Here is a 20,463-nt window from a genome sequence, read left to right as displayed (position 1 = left end):
AGACGTTAACGACAACAAATCATCATAAAGTTGATTTTGTGTGTGTATGTGTGTGTGTGTGTGTGTGTGTAGCAGGAGGGCTCTGAGTGTGTGTGTGTGTCCTGGGAGAGAAAAGGAGGTCAGTGCTCCGTCTGTGGAAACACTGCAAACAACGGCGATAAACAGGAGGCACAGTCACTTTTCCACCGCCGCCACCGCAAATTCTGTAAATTTGGACAATCTGATATGAGATCAAGGTTAGAGAGAGACGACGAGGGACGGTGAAACTTGGAGCTGCACAGAAAATTAAAGGTTGAAAGTAAATATCTGACAGGTTGGTTGGATACGAGTAAAAAAAAAAAAAAAGGAAAATGAATTCATCCTTCAGGGTGTTTTGGCGCCAAACCAACTCTCACTGATGCACAATGTCCTGACTTCTTTCTCTCTTGTTAAATTATAAGCTTAAAGGGAACATGTCACAAAAACTCATGCAAAAAAAAAATCTACTTCCTGTTTATTATTAGTGGAAAATGAACCAAAAAAGGAGCAGTGAGTTTGTTTAATCAACACAAAAGACAAACTACAGCAGCTAAAAGCCACATTTTTCAAGTAAAAACCAACAAATATCACTAAAGAGTTTAATTTAAAGCTGGAAAATTGACTGTAAAAGAATATATTGCTCTGTTTACAAGCTTTAACTGCTGTTTTCTTTAAAGATTACAGTTTATATTTTGTTTTTTTTGTTTTTTTCTGTGACAGTAGTGGGTGTTTAAAACAAGAGGCACAAATCTCCTGGTTTAAATTGGGTTTTGTTTACTCTGGGTTCACAGGGAATTAAATCCGCCCTCTGGAGTTTTGTGGTAAACAAACACGGCCTCTGTTTACACTCACATTGTGACACGTTGTGTTCTCACAAACGTAATGAATGGATTTCCATCCTCATTAAACATTTAGTGAAACGCCGCCCGTTTTTTTTTTTGTTTAAACTGATGTTAAATCCAGTTGGCTTAGTGACATCTGTGTGTGAGAAACTCATTATAATGACAATGTATTAAAACATCTCATTCATGTGGTGAGTTTAACTTCCTGCATTTTACACAACTGACTCGAGCTGCTACGACAATTAATCTGCAACTAATTTGATTATCGCTTATCTGATTCTAGTAAAAATACAAACTATTTGATTCTTAATGGGACAATTTGTTGTTGTTTTAAATATAAATGGTGGTAAAAACTGGATTAAAGCTGCAGTGATCAGGCAGTTAATCGATTGGACGGCTCACAGGAAATTTATCTGCAACAATTTTGATAATTGATTAGCTCTTTTAGGACATTTTATAAAACAAATGACTCATTTATTAATTGAGAAATTAAATCAGTATATTAAAAATACGAGTATCTTTGGGCTATTAGTGGTTATTTGGAGTCAATTTTGTGTGAATCTTTATAAACTAAACAACGAAATGGTGTAAAACGAAATCAAAACATCCATTTATTTATCATTTTACCATGTTACCGTTAAATAATACTACTACAAGTTGTTGTTTTTAATGTCAGTGTCGCTATTTTTAATGTGCACTTAGTTTACATGGGTTGTGTTTGTGTTCATATGTTAATTAGGAGACATAAAGTTTCATAAATTGAACTTCAAATCTCCAGATTAATGAATAATTAGAGAACAGAAGTAGTTATTTACACAGAGAGTTGTTAAACATCTATAAGGAAACGTGTCCATGTTAAAGCTGCGGTGAATATATAAACTATAGTATACAGTAGCACCTGGTCTTGACAGTATGTGAACGCTGTGCAGCTTTAATGTAACCCGTCACCTCGGGCATGTGACTGACTTGACTTTGACCATGGAAATGGCAACAAGTTGCATTCTGGGTCATCAGGGTACAATGTAAAGAGAGGGAAAAACACACACATACACACAACATACTGTATGTGGGAAGGTCAAAACCAGCCAAGTGAGCTTATCTACACTATAGCAACACATAATAATAATAATAATCTATAGGTTTAATGATAATTAATGGTTTATTTTCTTTCTCACAACTTCTCTTTTGTGTTTCTTGTTTGATCTGAAGCTGACACTGCGAGTTAAAAAGAAAAAAAAAAAAGAAGAAAAGTTGCTCTTTGACATTTTGACATGATTTGGTCGGTTTCCAACCAATAATTTGACACAAATTGCAGTGGAAAAACTGGTTGGAAAAGCAAACAAGACCAAACAGTCAGCGGATCACAGCGGCGAGCGCTCAGCTACAGTACAGTAGCAGCCAGCCAGCGAACGACACAGATGTTAATTTCCCATCCTGAGAGGCGACGAACCTGGCAAGAAGCTGTGATGAAATGTGAACATGTGATCATCGCTTCGAGGAAAAAAAAAAGTTGTGAGAAAGGGGCGGCGATAACTTCTGACCACAGCAGCGTTTTATTATAAGGAATAATAATAATAAAGACACAAAAGGTATTAAAAAATGAAAATAAAAACAATTACCTTGCTGGATTTCCTCGTCCTGGGTTTGCTGGCCCGGACGACTTTCAGAGCGTTTTGTTGTTGATCTGCAGATAAAACACCAATGATGAGTGACAGTGACATCATGCGCCGCCGCCGCCGCCGCCGACCTTAATTCTTAATTCAACAACCTCCCCGGCCTGGAGCAGGTGGGGGGGAGTTGAGGAGGGTTGAGTAGGGGGGGTTGCTCAACGCCGGCGGAGTCAAAAAGTCAACTCGTGCACACACACACACTTATTGCATGCTCTTCTTCTTCTGCTGGTGTTCTGTATCAGTGTGTGTGTGTGTGTGTGTGTGTGACTGGGAATGTGTCAGTACAGAAAGAATAAATACACTCGCTCCTCCGGCGACTGAGCAACTTAACTAGTTGGGGTTTGTTTTGTGTAGAGAAAGAGAGAGAAAGGGAGAAAGGGAGGTATGTATGTGTCGGCGTCTCCGCAGGCAGCTGCAGGCTGGGAGTGGCCCGCTGCTGCAGCACTGACAGTCCCTATCGCTCCGGGAGAGGATGGTCCGATTGATAAGAGACAAACACACACACACACACACACTGGGCCGAGGGCTTCCACATGAATGGGTGTGTGTGTGTGTGTGTGTGTGTGAGCCGAGTCGAGCTGAGCTGAGCCGAGCTGAGCCTGCAGACGACCAGACAGTCCACCCAAAAAACTGAGCCGCCGCCTCCCCTCTCCTCTCTCTCTCTGTACAGTAACGCTGTAAAACGATGCCTGTGCTCGAACACTTCAAATATAGCTTAGCTCTTCCCCCCCCTGCACTTTGCTCTCTCACACTCTGGGCTCCTCTGACACACATTCACTCACAACCTCAGGTCTAGAAGTTGAACAGTCTGAATTCAACAGGACCACTGGTTTTATTTTGTGTCTTTTAAATCCAAATAAACGTGGCCACACCATGAACCCGCTGTTAGTAAAGTCTCTAGTTCCATGTGAAGTAAAAAGTCTGTGGTTTTTGTTTTGACTTTTAAACTTGCTGACGAAATGATTAGATTATTATTCAGTTCAGCTAATCGCACGAAACAAAACAGAAAGGCTAATAATCAATCCAGTTCTGATATCTGTCTGATAGTCAATAATTAAAAAGGGCAGCTCTTATATTAGGTTGTATACGTTTGTTAAACTTCCACGTGGCAAGAAAACAGAAGAATTAAAGAAGGATATGTAACATTAAAGCAGGAGAAACTGTATTATACTACATACCTTGGATCCTACATTTCCCATAATGCAACAGTGCCTTCCATTAACCCCCCCACTCCCCTTCTGAAAAACATCCACTACTTCAGAAACTGCTACACCCTGAGTTTCAGGTGTAAATTTAACAGTTTGACTTGAGAATAAACTTTGGTGGCACATCGACAACATCATGACGCGACAACTAAACATTTAATAATAAAATAAATTCATCAATTCTTCAATTTATTGTTAACTACAGGCGACAAAAACAAGGATTTTGTCACTTCTCTGTGTTTTAAAACCGTGGGAACTGAACATGTTTTAAGTTTTGGATCATTTTAAACACACATGAATCAATCAGAAATAGATATAAAGATTAATTCTGAACCTTTATTTGCTGAATGTAACACATATGATCAAATAAAGACGAGATCATTACTTTTTTAAATGGAAAAGTTTGGATTTTGTAGTTGTCAATCTGGACATTTAAGGGGTTAATCTGAACTGGTTAATCTGAACTCTGAACTACTGGCTACAACTAAAAAAAACAAGGATTTTGTCACTTTCCTGTGTTTTAAAACCGTGGGAACTGAACATGTTTCAGTTTTCGATCATTTTATACACATAGGAATCAATTAGTAATAGGTATAAAGATTAATTCTGAACCCTTATTAGCTGAATTTAACACATGATAAAAAAAATTAAGAGAAAAATAGTCTTTAAATTTGAAAAGTTTGGATTTTGTAGCTGTCAATCTGGTCATTTAAGGGGTTAATTTGAACTCTGAGGGGCCACAAAACTACAAAACCTTCATGGATTTAAATCCTTTACTGTAAAAACACATTTCTATTCAGGCTCCTCCACCTGTCACCTGGTTCACCTACATACTTGAGCTTTCACTAGCAGTGACAGTAGTGAGAAGCAGCAGCAGCTCGGTGGGAGGAACTGCAGGCTGCCAGGCCATTGGACATGCAAAACGTGTCTTTTCAGCAGCAGCAAGAGTTAGCCTGGCTCGGCTCGGCTCTCTTTAGCTTCATTTCACAACCAACTTCTAAAATCTGCACTAAGGCTTTTGTGACTTTTTTGTTTTTTTTTAAGTCCAGATTGAGCCTGGCACCTTGTGTGTCACTGTCATTTCCACAGCCCGTGTGGGTAGTAGGAAGCTAAGTTACAGGCTAAAGAAGTAGCAGTTGTCAGCAATCAACACGTGGTGCTGCGGAGCAATCCGAGCACAGCAAGCAAGAGAGAGAGGGAGAGAGAGGGGGGATGGGATATGATGGGATGGGATATGGAGGAGGGGGGGTGCAGGACAGCAAATACTGTATATGCTATGCCACCACCAACACCTCTGACATTCAACTTTTAATATGCACTTCATTCAGGGCTGAATAAACCCAGATGGGAGGGTCTGGATTGTCTGACAGGGCCTTGTTGGGACCAGCAGTGGGGTTTTTTTTTAAGTAGGTGAAGCTGTCAAAGCTGCTGCAACAACGTGCTCAGCTCATCTCGGAAAAAGTTTACAAAAAAAGTGATAATAAAAACAGACATATATATATCTGAAGCTCACCTTTCTCCTGGGTGGTGGTGCTGCTGCTGTTGCTGCTGCTGATGTTGTGGCTGTTGTTGTGGTGGTTGTTGCTGCTGCTGCTGCTGGTGGTGGTCGTGGTGGTGGTATTATTGCTGCTGCTATTGCTATTGCTATTGCTGTTGCTGCTGTTGCTGATCGGTACTCTGCCCGTGGTCCTCTTGGTCCACGGGTTGACTTTCGGCGGAGGAGCCTCCACCACTTTCCTCTTTACCGCCTCAACCACCGCCGTAGAGTCGCTGCTGCTACCACCACCAACACCACCACCGCTGCTGCTGCTGCTTTGGTCGTTTTCTTTATCGTTTTCTTTGCATTTCTTCCCGTCTTCCGACACTTTCTGCCCCTGTTCCTGCTCTTTCTGCTCTTTCTCTTTCTCGGACTTGTTTTGGTGGGTCTTTTTCTTCCTCTCCACCACCTCCTCTACCTCTACCTCCACCTCCACCGCTGTCAAACTCTGACTGCTCGTCTCAACCTCTGTGGACATCCTGCTAGTTTCCTACTAACAGCGCACGGTGTTAAATCCAGTGTGAATCGTTGGTCCTTTCTCTAACTAAACCTAAAAAAACAAACAAAAAATGAAAGAAAATAAAATTAAAAAAAAGAGAGAGAACACCTCAAAGCGAGGGTGAGGTGACCACATCCACTACAAGTTGAGGTAAACAACTTCCAACTTTTTTTTTTTTTTTTTTTTTTAGGGGACCTCGCTAGCCCCGCAGCTAACCAACCGAAGCTAACGTTAGGCTAACCGTTAGCACACGAGCTAAATGTAAACGTTACTAACGGCCCTGTCGACTCTCCCTTTCCTAACCGCCGCGTCTCTGTGAAGCCTGTCACCGTCTGAAAACCACGCGAGTTGAACGGCTTCTTCAGCTTGTTGCGAGTTGAGTTTTTTCCTAACAACTTTAGTGTTAAAGTAACTAACTAACTAAGTCCTGCACCGACCTCCTCCTCTCTCTGTGACTCCACGCTACCAGGCGGCTACGAGCTCATGCAGCCTGAAGCTGCTGCTCCTCCTGTAAACAGAAGCCGCTGCTGCCCCCGGCGGCCGCGGTATGCTACTGCAGCACAAACACCACGTTAAAGGGATAGTTCAACTTTTTTTTTTTTTTTGGCAAATTCCCCCTATTGCCAGATCAAGATTTCAACTGGACCTCACTCAATGACCAGGAATCAATTCTTTCTTTTCTTTCTTTTATTTTGAAAACACAAACACAAATAGATCAAGAAAATATACCCCAATGACAAATCAACATAACACAAGATCAAATAATTCATTTTAAACTTAATCTTAAACTACTAGAAATTAATCTTGGGAATATGTAGGGGGGGAGGGGGGGGACATATTTAAAGCACCCAAAATTAAATAAAGACATTTTTATCACTATTCAATCATAATTTTAACCTTTAACCTTATCAGCTTTAAACACACACAATCCATACTTTTTTGCTTTTTAACCTTTTAAAGTCTTTTAAAATCCATTTACATTTTTAACTGTTTTTAAACCTACATGATTTTAAATATATGACATTTTAACATGATTTTTCAATAAACATTTTAACCAGAATTTGATACCATGATTTACTACTTTTAAAAACACACATTTTAATATGAATTTAATAGCAATCTAGCTCATTTTGGACCCAAAAATATAACTAATTGTAACAGAATGTTTTTCACCATACATCATTTCTCTGAGGTGTCCAGAACAACATACTAAAAGTCCTAAGAAATCCTAGTTGGGGAAAGATGTTTAATTCTCATCAATCCAAGATTGATTATAAAGTCTATGGTGCCAATAAGGCCAAAAAACAATCCACCCAAATGGGGCTCTTTTTTTTTCCTTTACTGCTATCACAATGAAACTTTACACAATGAAAGTATTCATGAAATGTAAAATTTTTTGTATTACAAGTTTCTTTGAAAATGAATTTGAATATGCAAATGAGCCATACACTAATGGAATATGCCCAAAATACACCCGAATAGGTTTATCCCCCCCCCCCCCCTTTACTCCTATCACAATGAAACTTTACACAATGAAAGTATACATGAAAAGTAATTTTTTTTAAATTACAAGTTTATTTTAAAATTAATTTGAATATGCAAATGAGCAATAATGCAAAAATAATGAGATACTTTCTCAAAATAAGATACCAAGTCAAAATAGAAGAAAGTATCTCATTATTTTGAGTTATTCAATTTTTTTTTTCTCGATCTACTGGCAGAAATGCGCTTCTATACCATAATCCCTATAGTCGTATATTACCTTTAATTATCGGTGCATGCTGTTTTGAGATCGGCGGGGCAGAGATGTGAGCTGCTCAGCGAACACAATGGAGGTGAACAGTACAGGTCCCATGTCCCTCATCAAACTCATCAAATACACAATCCAACAAAGTTGTGACCTGCACTTTCACCACGCTATGAAATAATCTTTTCTTTCGCTTTCTTACAAAAACACATTCTTTTTAGTTTATTTGCAGATGCAAATTTCATCAGTTTTTTATTTGCTTTGTCCTGTCGTCTCTGTGTTTTGGTTGTGGGAATTCACTTAATTCCAGTTGTCAAGAAACAAATGCACAAGCACAAGAGAGTAAAGAAACAGCAATGTTACAAGAATGCTGCAAGACTGGTCCATGTAACAAAGGAGGTTGTGACATTAATAATGCAGCGAGTTAATGCACCATACTGGCTTGATGGCCTGTATATGAATATGATTAAAAACCATTTCCTTTGCTCATGTCAAAATAATAAAAGACACATACACTACAATAACATCTGCAGGACACAAAGGGACAAAATCAGAGTTTAATGTTTATAATTCTTCTATAAATGCTGCAGCTGAGATTCAATGGAGACACTGGATGAATATGTTTTATTTTGAAAGAGGAAGGATGAGTTTTATTCTGAAAGAGTAGGTAAAAACAAACACATGTGAAGATAAGTGTGAGTTATGTAAATTTGATCTTTACACTGAGTTTACATTGGATTTGAATTACAGTAAATGCAATGGGACAGACACAGACAGCAGAGACATGAGCATCAAGGACAGATGTTCCAGATGTTTCACTGCAGACGATGCAGCTCGAGGTTTGGTGTAGATGAACGGATGCTCCTGCAGAAACGTGAGACAAGCTCAGAAACAAACTCACACATTCTCATTTTAAAGTCTTAAGTGTCGTTTTTACCTTCGATGGACAGATCAGCTTCACCGGTTCGTCAAACGTATTGATCAGCTGCTTCGCTCCTTCAGGCTGGAACTGATATGAGGGAAACATCCTGATTCATTCACAGTGATATAGACCTCACATGGAGGTTTTAAGTCGTTGTAGGCCGAGATCTACTGTATATAAACCACAGCTTTACCTCGCTACCATGTAATTAACAGCTACCTAATCGTTATAATTACAACTTAAAAACCTCTAAAACTTCACCATGTTGTTCCACAGTCCCTTCGCCAGCTCCTCGTGTCCCTTCACTCTGAAGTGGAAACAATCTGCTGTGAAGAAGCTCAAGTCGATCGTCCCGTTCTGCAGTTAAGAGGGGGAAAAATATAAATAAAGGGATGGTTCAACATTTTTTTTGCAAATTGGCCCATTGCCATAATCCCTATAGTCATAGCAGTACTGTAGGTTTGTTACCTTTAATTGTCGGTGCAAGCTATTTTTAGAACGGCGGAGCGGAGGCTAATGGGATTTCTTGGTTTCCCTCATAAAACTCATCAAATACACAATCCAACAACTCCACAACGCTCTGGTGGACAAGTTGTGACCTGCACATTCACCACGCTATGAGATAATAACACAATGTTAGCAGACAGAGTTGTTTTAGAGGTAAATGCAGAGACTTCTTGATGAAAAACTGCCCTCGACAGGGAACGCGCATCAGCGGTTTTGCATGAATTTCCCTCTACAACAACTCTGTCTGGTAACGTTGTGTTATTATCTCATAGCGTGGTGAATGTGCAGGTCACAACTTGTCCACCAGAGCGTTGTGGAGTTGTTGGATTGTGTATTTGATGAGTTTGATGAGGGAAACCAAGAAATCCCATAATGAGCCTCCGTAGCGTAGCTCTGAGCAGCTCACGGCTCTGCTCCGCCGTTCTAAAAACAGCTTGCACCGACAATTAAAGGTAACGAACCTACTGCTATGACTATAGGAATTATGGGCCAATTTGCCAAAATGTTGAACTATCCCTTTAAGACAATTTAAAAAATGTAAAGATTAAAACTTTAAAATGAGACATTGCATGTGTGTGTGTGTGTGTGTGTGTGTGTGTGTGTGAGTTACAGGAAGCCTGGGTGGGTTTGCGTTCTCTAAATACGGCTGAAGAACAACGGCGAAGTCCTTTCTGAAGAAACGATCGCTGTGCAGAAGCTTCTCTAATCTCCTCTGTGAACAAGACACATTAAATGACAAATGTTAATCAATAAATGTTAATAATTTATGTGTTAAATGTTGCTGCACACACACGTTGATGAAACATGCACCGATGCATCTCAGCTGCAGAGAATAACGAACTCTTCAATCGGCCAAATAAAAGATGCAAATGAGAAACCACAGACTTTCTGTTCTAGTTGGAGCTGCAGTGATTAGTCATTTTACCTCACATGCAAAAAAAGGATTTGGTATTTTTAGCCTCAGCAGGATGAAGATCTTCTGCTTTTTTGATTGACATGCTGGATTTTTTTTTCACTATTTACAGATAGATTACGATCAGATTATATCGATCAGGTTCATTGTTTTAAAACACACACACACACAGACACACACACACCTGGAAGTCATAGTTAATCTGGACGAGCTCCTGCAGCTCAGTGGAGTTTTCCTCAGGTACAACGAGACAAGAGCAGAAACTCCTGTCAGATTGTCAGATTATCAGATTATTAGATTATTAGATTATCAGATTAACACATAATCAGATTATCAGATCAGTTGCGACTCCTAATCTCATCAGACCTGTACGTACACAGGTACTCACTACAGCACCGACAATATACACTACAGTTTATGATATAATAATGATAAAAATATGATATATAACAGGAATATGGTTAAATACTACAGTAAATATCAAGTAATAATATATTAATATGACAAAGCACTCGTAAATATGATGATATATTACAGTATTTATGAAGAAATACTGCAGTATACTATATATAATGATACATTACATTATATATATGATGAAAACTCCAGTAAATATGATGTAATACTACAGTAATGAATGAAATACAGTATGTATATGATGAAATACACTAGTTAATATGATGTACCGGTAATACATATTTAGTGAAGTAGTATGATGAAATACTACAGTGCAACCATGATGTAATCCTACTGTAAACATGATGAAATACAGTATGTATGATGAAATACTACACTAATATGATGTTGTACTACAGTATTTATATATCCTGAAACACTACACAGTATTTAAAATGAAATATTACAGAATATTATCGACAATTAGTTTTTAGATTTGGGGATTAATTAGCAGATTATATATGAACTTTAAATACTCTATGTTGTGATGTTATTTCTCTTTTTAAAGGGATAGTTCAACATTTTGGCAAATTGGCCCATTGCCATAACCCCTATAGTCATAGCAGTAGGTTTGTTACCTTTAATTGTCGGTGCAAGCTATTTTTAGAACGGCGGAGCAGAGCCGTGAGCTGCTCAGAGCTACGCTACGGAGGCTAATGGGATTTCTTGGTTTCCCTCATCAAACTCATCAAATACACAATCCAACAACTCCACAACGCTCTGGTGGACAAGTTGTGACCTGCACATTCACCACGCTATGAAATAATAACACAACGTTACCACACAGAGTTGTTTTAGAGGTAAATACAGAGACTGCTTGATGAAAAACTGCCCCTGAAGGCAACGTGCATCAGCGGTTTTGCATGAATTTCCCTCTAAAACAACTCTGTCTGGTAACGTTCTGTTATTATCTCATAGCGTGGTGAATGTGCAGGTCACAACTTGTCCACCAGAGCGTTGTGGAGTTGTTGGATTGTGTATTTGATGAGTTTGATGAGGGAAACCAAGAAATCCCATAATGAGCCTCCATAGCGTAGCTCTGAGCAGCTCACGGCTCTGCTCCGCTGTTCTAAAAATAGCTTGCACCGACAATTAAAGGTAACAAACCTACTGCTATGACTATAGGGATTATGGCAATGGGCTAATTTGCCAAAATGTTGAACTATCCCTTTAATGTATATACCGGTTGGTTTAATGTTGTCAAATAAAAATGTTGTGTGTACTTCTGGAGCTGGCAGCCGAGTGTCGGCCTCTGAACTTCTCTCAGAGGTTTCATGGGAAGAATCTGCACCACGTTCACGATCGTCCTGGGAATCTGAAACCACAAAAAAAGAAGATTAACAAGAATCAGAAAAAGAAAAAGAAAAAGAAAACCACATTCAGGAGTTGAGGTCACGCTGCCGTCTGTGTGGCTCTTTAAAAGTCACAGTCAACACGCAACTTCACAATCACAATCACACCGAGGCTGAGGTGCGTGTTTTATCTGAGGAACAGGTTGAATGAACATGAACAGACCCACAGTTGTGTAAGAAGAAAAAAAAAGTGAAACTCTCCATTTATTTTTAGATTTTTTTTTTTTTTTTTAACATTTCAGCAACTGAGACTGAAATTCCTGCACAAACACTGTCAAGAAACCTGGTTCAGACACAAACGTAAAGAGTCCTGAACAACCAGCATGATAATAATAATAATTCAAGCACCTTTAAATACAAAGGTGATAAAGTGCCAGAAAAGTCAAACAGCAGCAAAACAAAACTCATAAAAAGCCAAAAAGCCACAGACAGGACAAGGACATGACAAGAGGAGGAAACTGTGAGATATAAGATGATGTAATGATGCAATTAAACCAGACAGAAATAATATAAGTGAGATTAAAAAGAAAAGAGAATTAAATCAAATAAAAGCACAAAAAGTAAAAAGATGTGTGCAGCTGAATAAAACAGCAGTGCACTAAAACAAGATGAAAAAGGGAACTAATACAGGAAGTTCATCATATATCATTTTATTTTGTAGAGTCTTATTATTTCTGACCTTGTTTAATTTCATTTTAATTTATTTTTTACCTCGTTCATCATCAGGTCCAGAGCTTCTGTCATGTGTTGGATGAAGCTGTCGGGAGAAAACAAACTCTGTGGAGAGAATAAACACAAGAGAAAAACCTGTTAATAATAATAAAAAATAATGTGATTTTCTTTCATAACAAGAATAAAATTGCTGATAAAAGAAACAACAATAAAAAGACATTTCTGAGTTTTTAAAGGGATAGTAGAACATTTTGGCAAATTGGCCCATTGCCATAATCCCTATAGCAGTAGGTTCGTTACCTTTAATTGTCGGTGCAAGCTATTTTTAGAACGGCGGAGCAGAGCTGTGAGCTGCTCAGAGCTACGCTACGGTTTTGCATGAATTTACCTCTAAAACAACTCTGTCTAGTAACGTTCTGTTATTATCTCATAGTGTGGTGAATGTGCAGGTCACAACTTGTCCACCAGAGCGTTTTGGAGTTGTTGGATTTGATGAGTTTGATGAGGAAAACCAAGAAATCCCATTAGCCTCCGTAGCGTAGCTCTGAGCAGCTCACGGCTCTGCTCCGCCGTTCTAAAAAATAGCTTGCACCGACAATTAAAGGTAACGAACCTACTGCTATGACTATAGGGATTATGGTGATGGGGCAATTTGCCAAAATGTTGAACTATCCCTTTAAAGTCGATCCTCCTGCAGAGTTTCTGTTTGGCCACATCTGGCACAGCTGCAGGGTGTGTCTGGGTGTGGACTCCTCTGTCCTTTGTTACACCTTGAACCAGCAGCGTCATGTCATGCAGCGCCGACACGCCCGCAAAGTTAAAACCACCGGACGCCAACAAGTAACAAATTAAAACGTCTAATCTTGAAAAGCAGCACACACATGATGCAACAGATGCAGATTTCAAAATAAAAGCCTGGCTCCTCCTCCTCCTCCTCCTTCCTCACCTTGTCTTTGCAGTAATCACAGATGTCGTTCATGCCGATCAGCATCGTCACCACCTTCCAGTCCTCCTGGAAGTTCAGACCCTGAGGAAGAAGAGGAAGAAGCAGCTGTGGGTCAGTCTGGTTTCACTGCAGCTGCTGCACACGATGATTTAAAACCAGATAAGAGACTCACTGGAAAAGACCTGAAGGTGTCGATCATGTGTCGTATCTGATCTGAGACGTTCCTGCAGGGGAACAAACGTTGGGATCAATCAAACAGCTTCATGTTTGTTTCTAATCAAATTCAGCTTTAATTAATATTATTTAAAGCAGAAGTAAGCGATCCGGTGGTTTTGGCTAACTTCCTGTCAGCAGATGGAGTTAGCAGTCCCCGCCCTCGTCCCTACGTCACCACATTCACGCGCATCCCTTGGCTGCACACACAGAGAGGACCGCCCCTTCATGCCGTTCTCTCTCCTCATTGGATAAAGGTTGTAGGATACAAGGAAAGTTTTCTCCTTGGCTCAGAGCAGAGCAGAGTGACTGACAGACCCGTGTTTCAGACCAAACACTCTATGTAAGTGATTGCCGTCGGAAGATATAACTATTTGAGACTTATATTAACACAAATATTCCGCTTACTTCTGCTTTAATTTATTATTTAAACTTATTGAAGTTGTAGCACAAACTTGTTAGTTTGTTGGTTATGTTTCTGGTGTGTCTGTTTGGATACTTTTCTGGGGTTTTATGCTGTTTTGTTTTAGCTTAGTTTTGTTTTTTTGGATTTTGGTTTTGTTTTGTTTTGTTTCTGCCCTCCTTTGTGATGCTGATTGTTTGTATGTTGCTGCCTCCTGAATATTCTTATTTTCATTTCCTTAAAAAGAGAAGAAAATAAAAAAGAAAATAGAAAATTATTTGGTTTTGGTTCGGTGAAAAAAGAAAGAAAACAAACAAGCAAACGAAAAAAACATTATGTGCAGTGGAAAATGTGCTGTGCTGATCTGAGTTACAGTTGATTTTCTACCATAGAGATGTTCAAAGTGGGGGACGAGGTCCCCTGGGGGCCACAAGGGGACACTAGAGGGTCAACAACAAACTTTAAAGGAACAAACCATTTACAGTAATGTGAGAAAAATGATTATTGTTTTATGTGCATTATTATAAAACACATTTTAGATCATATCTGCTCTGCTTCTGAAGTAGCTCGGTTATTAGCATGTAGCTAGTTAGTGCTACAATTGCATTAATTAGTTTAGTTTAGTTTTTGCTGCTGTGAACTCTGCTCTGAAACCTCAACAGTGAGAGTCGTAATGAAAGAGAAACCCATCGAGAGAAAATGCTAAATGCAAAATGCAAAAAAAAAAAAACACAGAGTCAAAGTGAAACAGTGAAGTGTTTCCACGTCGTCGGTCTCACAGCGTGTTGTGTCCGGTGACGGCGAAGTTGAAACCCGTCTCGTTGACGGTCGTGGGTCGATTGTGGAACGTCATCACCGGGGCCGGACCGAGCAGGCTGGGATTGAAGAGTTTAAAGATGTCTACAGACACAGATGATAAACATTAAAGGGATAGTTCACCCAAAATTCAAATTTCACCTATTTTCTACTCACCCTCATGTCGACTAAGGGCTGGGAGAACTGGGAGCTGGGAGCTGGGAGCTTCCAGTACAAACAAGCTTAAAATATAGACTTCTTAAATTTTTTTTGGAACAATTTCTCATGTTGGGGCTTCAATACAAGAGGGACATTACAGACGAGCACTATGGAGGTATTTGGATGTTTTTTGGTGTGTCTTTTTGGACGAAGAAAAGTGAGCTCCGCTGTAACTCAGAGAAGGCACGGAGGACTCTGAAACTTCTCCCAGCCCTTAGTCGACATGAGGGTGAGTAGATAATGAGTGAAATTTGAATTTTGGATGGAACTATCACTTTAAAATGTTGTATAAAGACACAGATTGTTGTTAGGATAAAGAGTTTTTACTTGTAGTTTTAGTCTCAGATAAAGAATCATTTCCCACGAACCCTCATAAGAAAGGAGACGCTAACACGCTACAATAAGTAGGTGGTTAAGTTTTTATTATAAGCTGCAGGGAACTCAGTGTAGATGAACGTACTTGCCAGAGTGATGACGTTCTGAAAGGTGCCGTAACCGCCGATGCTACAGAGGAAGAAAAAGAAGAGACACAGTAAAAACACACAACAGGTTGCTATGACAATAATAACAGTATTATTGGCCCAATCTATGTAATTGGGCCAATGAGAAGTCGTCATCATGTGACTGATTAGATTAGATAAAGTTAAACAGGATCACTGAATAAACAGGTTATGGTCATATAGTGATGATGACACTAATTTAATGTCAGTAATTTAAAGGGATACTTCGCCCAAAATCAATAATCCACCAATCATCTACTCACCGTCATTCCAAGGAAGGGTTTGGAGAACTGTCAGAGTCATCAAAACGCTTTTTTTTTTATAATGGCGGTGGATAGAGTTCACTTTTGAATCGTCCAAAACACACACTATGAAACATCCAGATACCTCCATACTGCTCGTCCGTACTGACCCAAGTGTCCTGAAGCCGCCACATGAAAAAGTTGTTTGGAAAAAATTAATTTGATCACTGTTTTTATCCTTGTTGTAGCAGTAGCTCCCAGTGGCTCTGTTCCGCCGCCATTATATGAAAATCCGTCGCCAGCCAAAAGCGTTTTGATGACTCTGAAAGTTCTCCAAACCCTTCCTTGATGCATGACGGTGGGTGGAAAATTGGTGAATTATTGATTTTGGGGTGTAGTATCCCTTTAATGGTGAAAGGCAATGGCTCATTTACCTCCACGACACTTGACGAAATTCAAAAGGTATCGCCAAAATTGTTGATCCATTGGCACCGATCGCTGTCTGCAACAAAAACATTTCACCAAAATAAAATCTGTATAATACAATGTTAATATGTTTTGCAGTCACACAGATAATAAAGCGACGCCTGCAGTGTTTAATTAAAACAAGATTATTTCAGTGATGGTTTAAGATTTAATAAAGAAAAACAGCAACGTATAAAAACCAGTCATAAAACACAAACATATATAGCAATGAAAAGGACTTTTCAAAATAAAACGCAACTGAAACAACACTTTAGATTATAACAACTGAGTTTTAAACATTTAACTTGATTATTTTACATTTTATCTGCCAATAAAAAAAACCCAGAACTTAGTGATTCTCTGCCAGTGTAAACTAATAAAGTTTTCAATTAAATCAACAAGGGGACAAATAAAGTTTTAATAGTTTAACACCAGCTCACTCACAGTTAAAGAGTCGCCCAGAGCAGCGATGACTTTCACGTCTGCAGCTCTGACACGTTCAACTAAAACAGAAGAAAAAACACAGTAAAAAAGCCAGAAATATACGTATATATTTAATGCAAATTGTATGCATTTACATTTTCAATAATGTTTTAAAGTTTTATTGTCTCATTTTGCTTCAAAAAACTCTCAGACTTGCAGCATTTCTTTATCTTTCTTTGTATTTCTTCTTCTTCTAATTACCACGGACAACATTAAACATTGTGTCTCTTTTCTCCTGGTAAATTTTACTTTTCTGCCTTTATTGCATCTTTAAAAGCTCATGACAGAGACCTGAAGTGGGGACGGTTGCAGACGGACTCATGTCAGGACAGTGAAACAGAGGATGTCGAACACGCTGGAGGAAATCTGCCCCGAAAACATCCTGCAGAAAAAAACAAACAAACCAAAACACATTCACATCATAACATGTTATGATCCTGATGAGATGGTGTCAAAGGGATAGTTCAACATTTTGACAAATTGGCCCATTGCCATAATCCCTATAGTCATAGCAGTAGGTTTGTTACCTTTAATTGTCGGTGCAAGCTATTTTTAGAACGGCGGAGCAGAGCCGTGAGCTGCTCAGAGCTACGCTACGGAGGCTCATGGGGTTTCTTGGTTTCCCTCATCAAACTCATCAAATACACAATCCAACAACTCCAAAACACTCTGGTGGACAAGTTGTGACCTGCACATTCACCACGCTATGAGATAATAACACAACGTTACCAGACAGAGTTGTTTTAGAGGGAAATTCATGCAAAACCGCTGATGCGTGTTGCCTTCAGGGACAGTTTTTCATCAAGCAGTCTCTGCATTTACCTGGAAAACAACTCTGTCTGGTAACGTTCTGTTATTATCTCATAGCGTGGTGAATGTGCAGGTCACAACTTGTCCACCAGAGCGTTTTGGAGTTGTTGGATTGTGTATTTGATGAGTTTGATGAGGGAAACCAAGAAATCCCATTAGCGTCCGTAGCGTAGCTCTGAGCAGCTCACGCTCTGCTCCGCCGTTCTAAAAACAGCTTGCACCGACAGTTAAAGGTAACGAACCTGCTGTTTTACATATATTTAAAACATCCACTGACAATATTGATCTTAATTTGTGAGAGTATGAACAAGTGCAGTGATTTAAAATGGTTCAGTTGTGATGTGTTTAAGGTCTTAGAGACAGAAATGATACCTGGTTGAAAATGTCTTGTTCTTCTCCTTTTAATGTGTCGCCTGCAACAGAAAAGAAGAAATATAAATGCGTTCAGATTCTTTAGAAACTGTAAAACACACTGTAAAAAGGAATTTGGGTTTTTTGTTACCTCAACTTATTTTTCTTAGTCAATCCAACTAAAAGTATCTAAATTGTTGGGCCAACTTGAAATATTAAGTTTTAATACTGTCAACTCCTCAGTTAAATCAGAACAGTCCAGGTAACTTAGTTTGCTGAGTTGACTCAACTAAACATCAGTAGCCCCTGCAAAACTGCCCTTGACAACCCGTACAAGCCCACATGTCACAGACTGACCCCTGCTCGACATGTGTCAGTTGGAAAGGACGCCATTTCAATCAAGATGAACAGCAACAAGATGTCATCACGAGTGGACAAAAAGAGCAAGTAATTCCAGGTAAATAATTATTTTTGTAAGCTATATGGTGCAGTCAGTGCCATTTTACTGTTAAAATGGTTGCCAAACTAGTTTTCTTAAACTATAGAATATCAAAGAGCCCTCAAATCTTAAAAAAAAAAAAAAAAAAAAAAAAACTTGTTAGCTCCCTGTAGCCTAAGTTTAGCAAGGGCTTTGTCTGTAAATCAGATATGCAATCTACAGTGTGTTACATGAATGTGCACAACTGCTCTGGGAAGTATTTGTTTCACGAAATGTCTGAATATTTTTAAGTTATGAAGTTAAATGTGCGATGATGAATGAGCTAACTATGCTAACTGCTCTTTCTTCTACGGAGTGTTTGGCACTGAGAGAAAAGCATACGGCTGGAACCACAGTTTGTGGAGTAACTTAACGAAATGTTTGTAATTAATTCAATGTACTGTGGTGTTTATGTTGGAAATTATGAATTAGTGTAGGCTATGCAATTAGCAATGAGCAATGAGCTAGCTTCCTTAGCTCACTTTGTATTTTCTGCTAGTTAATTATATAACACAAGATATAGATCAATCTGACAGATGTGTTTCCTTTACAGGTCCGGACGCTGGGCCGTAAAGTGTACCCCCGCAGCCCCCGCATGCCGTGGGGGCCCCGCTCCCGCCCGTAAAGCCAGGTTTCCACCGAATCAACGGTCTTTTTTTCACCGCAACATAGGATGCACGTCATGTTAACTTCTGTATTTTGACTATTCAAACTTCCACAGTCCATAGTTCTGTTTGTTTGATAGTTCAAGAGATTTTTGGATGGACAGCTCCTATTGTTCTGCTGCGTCGTCGTCGCCCCCCCCCCAGCACCAGCACCAGCGGACGGCCGCGGGGCCGCATGTATACGTTAAGGCACAGTCGGACGTCATGCTGACCTGTTGGATGACTTGGATATGCAAGTACTATACATTTTCCTCAGCAAACCAGCACAACATTTTACGGCATTACAAACTAAAACATGAACATTACAGTGGATCTTGCCGCTTCAAGACACAAGTTGCTCTCAGCAATCTTTTTTTTTTTAAAACATGGATCTCACACTGGTTGTATTGCTAAGGAATGTCAATCTGATGGACTGTCTCACAGTGTGATTTATGTACTGTATGTAATTTAAGTAAATTATATGTCTTAATTGTATATCATGTGTTGAAGTAGTATTTCTGTTATGCACCTAAATTTGAATTATTTGAATATTTGTCATTTTTCATGTTCAAAAGTATAGCCTACTATGCCTGAACTGATTTTGTTGAAAGATGTTTGTGGTAAAATAAATACTGTTTAAAAAAAAAAAAAAGTAATTTCTTTATGTATTCCACTCAGTCATTTTAGAAAATAAGTGATTTGAAATAATGAAATAATGCTGTTGATCATACTTAAGTTTTTGAGTGAGGTAAACTAAAACTGGAAAAAGTTACCTTGCTGCCTTAAAATTTTAAGTTGATTTAACTAAAGGGTCTTAGTTGGAACATACTTAAGTTTTTGAGTGAGGCCAACTTATACTGGAAAAAGTTACCTTGCTGCCTTAAAATTTTAAGTTGATTTAACTAAAGGGGCTTAGTTGGAACAACTTGTGTTTGTTGGTTAAACTTATAATTTAATGTCACCTCAACTAGGCATTTAGTTCATACAACTTAAATTTCTTTGTTAGTTGTACTTAAAATGTTATCAACTGAACTTAAAATATCAAGTTGATCCAACTGTCTGTCACTTTGGGATTAGTCATTTCAACATATTATTCTAAGTGGTGAGAACTTACATGGAAGTGCAAAGAACTAGAAATTCTTAGCTCTCTTAACTCAAAATTTTAAGGCAACAAGGTAACTCGTTTTTTTAAGTTGAGCCAACAAATTCGTTTTAACAGTGCATGAATTAAAAGAGCTGCAGTGAGTTTCAGATTAAATACAAAAAATACAGCGTGATTTATCACCTACCACTGACATGACATGTGGCAAACACACAGACAGCGAATGCAGCACAGAGCAGCATGTTTCCGTCTCCCAATGAGAAAAAGAGAAATAATGAGACGTGGGTTTCTCCTGCTGCTCTGGAGCTTTATTAGTGCGACACAACCTTTGAAATGAAAAATGGCAAATCTTATCTCTGACCTTTGCATCCATTATCGACGCCAGAGCTTGCCACACACGGTGATATAAAGTAATCTATAATCGATTGATGATCATAAACACGTCAAGTCTGAATTAAGATGTCAAACAGAG

General features: G+C 38.9%; 2 protein-coding genes across 4 annotated transcripts in view; both read right to left on the bottom strand.

Annotated features, from left to right (window-relative positions):
* larp1b (La ribonucleoprotein 1B) overlaps positions 1-6,272 on the bottom strand; it is a 38,568-nt gene extending 32,296 nt beyond the window's left edge. For all 3 annotated transcript variants that reach the window (XM_083997961.1, XM_083997962.1, XM_083997963.1), the window contains exons 1-2: positions 5,249-6,272; positions 2,480-2,544 (exon numbers count right to left, since the gene is read on the bottom strand). In XM_083997961.1, coding sequence (XP_083854087.1) covers positions 2,480-2,544; positions 5,249-5,750 — 567 coding nt within the window. In that variant the 5' untranslated portion in view covers positions 5,751-6,272. The remainder of the gene's footprint in view (positions 1-2,479; positions 2,545-5,248) is intronic.
* A 3,926-nt stretch (positions 6,273-10,198) lies between these two features.
* On the bottom strand, positions 10,199-18,929 carry LOC311005921 (phospholipase B1, membrane-associated; the record flags this gene model as incomplete). The annotated part of the gene is made up of 10 exons (XM_083998528.1): positions 10,199-10,247; positions 11,540-11,631; positions 12,380-12,445; positions 13,287-13,367; positions 13,459-13,510; positions 14,682-14,802; positions 15,377-15,420; positions 16,093-16,160; positions 16,568-16,626; positions 18,797-18,929. The coding sequence occupies 10 exons, from the start codon at positions 18,927-18,929 to the stop codon at positions 10,199-10,201; spliced, it is 765 nt and encodes a 254-aa protein (XP_083854654.1).
* Between the last annotated feature and the right edge of the window lie 1,534 nt (positions 18,930-20,463).

Source organism: Trachurus trachurus, assembly GCF_905171665.1.
Source record: "Trachurus trachurus genome assembly, chromosome: 22".
In the NCBI taxonomy this organism is placed as follows: domain Eukaryota; kingdom Metazoa; phylum Chordata; class Actinopteri; order Carangiformes; family Carangidae; genus Trachurus; species Trachurus trachurus.
This window is presented reverse-complemented; position numbering and strand designations above follow the sequence as displayed.